The 7,035-nt window shown below is 38.5% G+C and overlaps 1 protein-coding gene across 1 annotated transcript in view; it reads right to left on the bottom strand.

The window, feature by feature from the left end:
* PKP2 (plakophilin 2) overlaps positions 1 to 7,035 on the bottom strand; it is a 34,157-nt gene that overhangs the window by 9,429 nt on the left and 17,693 nt on the right. The window contains exon 5 of the mRNA XM_010008196.1: positions 6,709 to 6,886. Coding sequence (XP_010006498.1) covers positions 6,709 to 6,886 — 178 coding nt within the window. The remainder of the gene's footprint in view (positions 1 to 6,708; positions 6,887 to 7,035) is intronic.

Below are 7,035 nucleotides of genomic sequence, written 5' to 3' on the forward strand. Positions count from 1 at the left end.
CTGCCACTGGCTGCCACAAGTGACTGCCAGACCAGCAGAGTGAGACTAGGAAGAGGAATAAACACACCATGCTCAGCTGGTTCCCAATTTCCCAAAGAAGCTGTTGGCATCTAAGCAGAAAAAGGCTGAAGCCGCTAGAAGCTGCTCAGTCAGAGAACAAAATGCCAGATGCCTCTGCATATGCCTTCTGCTGTTCCAGCCCAGCAGCTCAGACATTGCCCTGCATGCTTTCTGCATCCTCCGGATCCAAAGGAAGCCACTGTTTGTCTGGCTTTCTGGTAACATTTTCTGCACTTTGTGGTAACAAAATGAATTATGAAAGTGATTTAAAAGCTCTTGAAAAGCCAAACACACACTTGCTGCTTGAAGTTTGGCTCTAAGTAAGCTACTGATTTCCAGGGAAGTAACAGCACTTCCAATTTTGGGGTGTAATTACTTTTATAACCGAAAAAACTCTGAATTATGGAGTGCTGGAATTCTAAACCTAGCCCTCATTATTTTGGACTCCTGCAGCTCGGTTGGCCAAAAGGCTGCACACAGTATCACATTCCAGCTTCTTTGTTTGAAATAACATTAATTACAACCCAATGTTAGCATCCATCACAGAGAGAAGGCCAAGTTCCTTTAGATAGTTTCAGGGTGTTTACTTTGCATGCTTACTTTACCCACTGAAAATTACAATGGTTTAAAGTGTTATTAATGACAGAGCCAGTGAGGTACAGCTTTAAGCTTCCCTGTGGCTTATGTTTGTAAAATGAATGTAGGATTTTTACACTGTCAATGAGGTTGTTTTCTTTTTTTTCCTCTGGGAAGTATATATTCAGATTAAATGTTAACGCGTTGTAATTATAGTTTAGGTCATGTTGTTAACCATATTCCTTATTCTCAGTTAATTTTTTATATAATGAATTATATGTTACATAATCAATATCCAGATTCCTCAATATCTCCTCCTACAGACATCACCCCTTTGGAATTTAATTTTACCTAGATTTGTCACAATCAAGGCATGTCACCCTTTCATATGTTTATGGTTATGCTGACAGAAATGTACTCGTTACAGGTCTTCTAGCACATAGCAAAAATAGTTTCTGAGGCACACAGACTAAAAATACTATTAAAAGATAAGTGTGGAATTTTCCTCACCAAAGACACTTCAGCTGATCCAGTAGGTTATTCTAAAAGTCCCCAACCTTTCTGACGACTACGATCATGCTTAATGACTGTGCAAGGACAGGCCATCACCTGGCCTTGCTCTCTAGCATGACTATGGTGGGGCACATAGCTTTGTAGCTCAGGAGGCAGAGAAGAGCCTGAATCAGAGGCACTGTCCTATGTTGCAAAGGAAATTAGTTACTAAACTCTGTTTCTTTAAGAAGCTAATTCTCAACTGCTCATCCAGTTAGCAATACTGGTGTGTGTCTGTGTGCACATCTGTACAAATACGGCCACTCCACTTCCTACCTTTCCCTGATTCCTTATCACCATAATGTGGCCTGGGAAGGGAAGAGCTCGTCTCCCACTCACCTAATTACAGTTGTAACCACCTTACACTGAATAGGATCAGATTTAGTTTGAAAGCAGAGAAGAGCATTTCAGGCAAAACCTTAGTTGACAGTTTGCTAATTGAAGCTTGAGAAATTTCAGGAAATAAAAATATAAGATTGGGAAAAGAGAAATGTTTCTGAGAAGAGTAAATAAACAAATAAATAAATAAATAATGTTGAAACAATGACAAGATTTTGCTTAGGAAATTGCAAAACTGACTTCATCTTGGTTTCCTAAAATTTGAGCTTCCTGACAACTGGAACACCTCTCTCTGAATTCAGGAGTTAGATTATCTTGTAATGGAGCTCTTGGAGGCCTTGAAATACTCATAGCTTGGGCAATAGCCTTGGTTGGGCTGGCCCAGTATTGTGGCTGCTAGCAACCCCCATGGTAAGACTTCAGGGCTACCTAGAAATCTTCAAGTTTGCTGTGCAAGTTTGTTTTATTTGCATTTCATCAGAAGTACACCGAGACAAATACATCCATAGAAAAAGGATCAGCTGGAGTCAAAATCAAAGACTCTTCTCATAGAAACATTTTCTGCTACACCGTTCCTGGTATATCTACCCTGTGTTGATACTGACTGGTTGGAAGAATGCAGCATGGGGAGAATGCAGCCTTATGGAGACATTGCTTCTTGTAGGGATGCTCTCTCTTGAATGACTCAGAGCCTATGTTTTGGCATCATCTAAATATTAAAAATCACAGACTTCTGGCATTGTTAAATGTGATAATCCGGGTGATGTGCCCAAACTATACCACATGCTAATGTGAATGCACTGTATCTATCTATGTGCCCCATTCATCACATCCCATATTTGCTGCTTCTGTTCTTTCTTGCATACATGTGTGGTGTAACTCTACCTGTAACCAAAACAGCTGTTTGCCCACATTCCTGGGGTGTTTGTGGAGCATCAGTTAATTCCCTACTATGAAATATCTTTTTTGATCCAGAGATGTGAGGTAAATACTAAGAAATGTAATATAATAAAATCAAGTATGATTTTGAAAGGAAGCAGAAAGATAATCTCTTAGATTGCAAATGGCACTAAATGAAAGGGTTACTCCCTTTAAGCCAGCACTGAGTTACACACGGGACAGCTATGTGGGAAAAGGTTTTTACACTCCTGTGAATGATCCACACAACTGATAAGAAGAAGGCTCTTGCTCCTGGGACTAATTCTTTTACACCTGGTAATTTGACTTTAACTTAATTACGTTATAACAATTTCCAGAAGTAGTTCAGGAAATTCTATTCCCTTCATGCCTTATACAGTTCAAAGATGCAACAGGGAGGGAAAGGTATCTGAAGATCTACTTAGTAACTGCAGGGGCCAGGCTGCAAGCTGCTTGCTGGAAATACCAAAATTCCTTTCAGGAATTGGGGGAGCAGATAAATTGAAGACGAGGCCAGAGAAGATAAGAATGGATGGAAATAAACTTAAAGGAATGGCAAAGCTCTGCAAGAGGCCTTAGTTCAAAGACTTGTTATCATCAGTCATTTGTTTTACGTTCTAAGAAGCTTCCAGTATGAAACTGAGCTGCCTGCACACTTCACAAACACAGTGAGAGCTTTGGTTTCACTTCTCTCGAAAGCAAATGGAAGTAGATGGTTACACAGCCTCCTGGTATGAAATGCAATGATACTGCTTCCTCCATCTACAGCTTTCCACTGTCCTTGTGGATCACTCTGTAATTCACAAAGAGCTTAAAAGAGAGATGGGACAGACAAAGCATGAGGACAGACTTATTGGCCGAACATGGAAGAAGAGGCTAAGTACCTTGAAGATTTCTATCCATTTGTATTGAATGGGAGACAGAACTATTATATGTAGCACTTTCAGGCAAAAATAAAGACTTTACCTTTAAAATCCAACAAGACTTCTCTGCAGAAGTCTGCAATACTCCTCCAGATAGTTTAATACACCAGTTTTACCTGTTCAGCTTGTCAGGCCATCAGTGAAGTTTTTTGATTCAGCTTACTCTGCCTGTTCAGGGGACAGTGCTTTTTACCATATTTGAGGACTAAACACCATCATTACTTAATTTAACTGCTAATGCAGACTTGTGTGGTGTACATAGCTTCTTTTTACTATATTCAGCTTTGTGACCTGCGATTTCTGTAAAACTGTGTTAGAAACAAAGCCTTAAGATGAATTACAGAGCTAGAGAACGGAATTAAGAAATCTTTCTAACATCAGACTTCCTTATCTCTGCCTGCAAACACTGGTGCAGGCAGCCAAGATTCAGGACTCCAGAACGCTTCTGGAAATAACTGGTTAGCAGAACTGGGAGTGTCCTGGTCATTCACTCATTCCAGTGTTAATATCTGCAATATTATCTGCTAGATGTGGATTCACTCTTCCTGAAATTCTGTCAAAGCAGACAAAGAGAACTTTAATTTCTTAGTTGGTAACTGTGTGTGGCACAGCGCATGTCAGATGTCAGATGATAACATTAGATTTGGACTCTGGGTGTGCCTTTCAGTCAGTAAGTGCATGTAAATTTTTTTTTTTAAAAGATTTGGCATTCTCCTATAACTATACCATGCATAATGTATTGCACTTCAAAGTACTATTTTTACCCTGTAATAGAAGCTGCAGGCTATAGACTTTATCAACACGAACAACATGTTAGTATTACAAAAGGAAAGACTAATTACAGATTTATATTCTGGCAAATATTTATACTCCTTAAACATCTTCATTAGCAACATCATTCCCTCAGTGCACAGTTTTTTGCTTTGTGATGTGCTTTTATTTTTTTTGTTTGTTTGTAAATTAATACATCAGGAAGGAATACTTCTACTCACCTGATTTAGAAGGTGTGTTAATTTCTAATAAAGAGATGCAAACTGATTAATCTTAAAAATCTCAGATATTTGGTCTGTACAAATATGGTAAGCCTCATTAAAAACTGTTCTCTCCTTGAAAGTATACGGGCAAACCTGCAAATCAACCTCACCAGTAAATTTTCAAGCCCTTCAAGTTCTAATTATAATTTTCCGTATTCAAGCTCCTAAAAATTAGAAGGACTAGAATGTGGACATCATATTTTTTAAATACGCCATGTATGCTTGAGCATCTAGATAAGAGAAGTTTGAGAGACTTTTCATTAAGGCTGCAGAACTAACTGCAGCTCTGGAACAGCCTCACTCACTGACTTTCTGCAGAGTAAGGTAGGTTCAGAATCTCCTTTCATTTAATTTAAAACAACTTGGTGTCTGTTTTGCCTGATCTGTCACACATCAATTCCTGCCAAGTTGCAGCAATAAGCTCAGAAACAGTGATACCATGCTGAAACTGAGAATGATCCTGCGCCCCCACTGGCTGGCTCATGGGGAAGAGACAGTTCCAGAGACCAAAAGCAGGAGAGGAGCAGGTCATGCCACCCTAGAGTGGCACAGCTAATTGGCCAGACTGGTTTCTGTAAAAACACAGCTAGGGCTAATTAATATGAGAAAGACAACCTGCTTCATTTCATAGGCATCACCACTAGCATTCACTTAGAGAGATTTCATTATGGCTAGGTTAATGTTTCCCTGTATTTGCTTTTGAGCTATCAGAGTAAATATAAGTTAATTATTATTTAGAAATAAATTAATTAGTAGTTCACGGGCTGACAGGAATTCCTGCAGAAGAAGGTACTTTATTGTTGAGTATTTTGTATAGCTAACAATTCATTTGTTTTATGAAACCACATGAGTCAGATATGGAGTTGTTTGCACAGTAAAAATTAATGCAATACAGACACAACTACTCTGCTATAGGATGTGTTAGCAAAGCAGGGATGTGTAAGACAAAGCTGGGCTGCTTCCCAGCCTTTAAATTTCAAACTTAATTCCTTGTACTTTACTAAGAAGAGTTTAAAACTCAGGCCATGACTTCACACTCATGCATTATCCATTATTTGTTTCAAACTATGTCCTTTCCTGCATTTTTGAAAGTGGAAACAAAAGACATTAATCTCTGATACTCGTATTTATATTTATTGAATGTGCAATGGCTTTGAACTCACAAAGGACCACAACTTCACTTACTGTTATTTTTAAAGGTGATTTTATGAAAGATGTGATTTTTATACTTCAGTCAGTTAGGGGTGTATTTACTGAGGCCTTTGGTGTTTCTCTGTAGTAGCTGTCACTGTGTTCATTAAGCTATTAGCTGACTGCAATAGTAAACACACATCTGTAAATCTATGCATTCACCCCATGGCTGCAGCCTGGCCTCAGTTTACTTGAACTTGTGCAAAAGGTTGGACAGAGCTTACTGTGGTCTGAAAAAAATACTTTTTCCTAATTTAGGTAAAGTTCCTATGAAAGCATCACTCTTGTATTAGTACCAGCCCATCATATAACTATACCTCAGCTTTAAAACTCACCATGCTATACATCCTCTAGAGAACTGGTCACCCCAATGGGTGCACAAGACAGTCCACTGGAGTGTGGGAAGAAAATGTTTTTGCACCATTAATGAACAAAATATTAATAAAATTAGAATAGTTTATTTAATCTTTATATAATTCTTTTTAATTTCTGGCTTTATGTATGCTTTATAATGTACATAATATATTAGCACAGTTATACATGTATATAATTTATAAATAAATATATACTGAGGGAGTGTTCTCCAAAGTTTTTTACTGATACGGGTGTATGATCAAAAGTTTGGAGAACACGGCACTAGAGTCTTAAAATAACTTTAAAAGGTTCATATGGGTTTAAAGTTTCTTTTAAGTTCCTGTTAGCTTATCTCCAGTGCTAATTTGTAATACCATCCCTACAACCACTTAAAAAAGTTTTCACTACTATCATCACCAAGCAGGGGTACTATACATTATACTAACAACTGTTACTCAGTGAAGGATATCTTTGACTTTGCTACAATGCACTGCAAACAGACCTCTGATTACTATCTTCTGTTATGGATATACTTAGTCTGTGGAGTACCCATCAGATGAATATATAGAAGCGTTTCAAAGAAAGCTGTTCTCATGGTACTTCATGCAGTTATTCTTCTGGTCTGATACACAGATAGCATTTCAAACTATGATCTGTATGCAAATTATTCTCTTGGAGCCAGAGAAAATTTCAAAGAAAATAAGCCTGTAGGCCTACTTATCATCACTGTTGTTCTAGCTAGCTGTACATTGAGTGCTCACCTCAAGCATCCTGTGGCATTGTAGAAGATATCAGGGTCAGGTAAAACACTTGACTTTGGGTAATCTCGATCTGGCCAGCCCGAGTAAGGGATGAGAACAGATTCAGTCAGTGTCTCCAGGGCTTCTCTAATCAGCAGGTGCTTCAGTTGGTCATTGGAAGACAAATTCCACAACAAACCTGCAATACCCAAATGAAAATGAGAGTGGCAAAAGGACTCCCCCACAATCTGAAAGACCTAATCTCAAACTCCAAGTTAATGAGTGAAAGCACCTGCCTGGCACTTGATATCCTGAAGAGAAGCAGAAGGAAGTGATAAGGGTTCAGCA

Source organism: Chaetura pelagica, unplaced genomic scaffold, assembly GCF_000747805.2.
Source record: "Chaetura pelagica isolate M959 unplaced genomic scaffold, ChaPel_1.0 scaffold92, whole genome shotgun sequence".
Lineage (NCBI taxonomy): Eukaryota > Metazoa > Chordata > Aves > Apodiformes > Apodidae > Chaetura > Chaetura pelagica.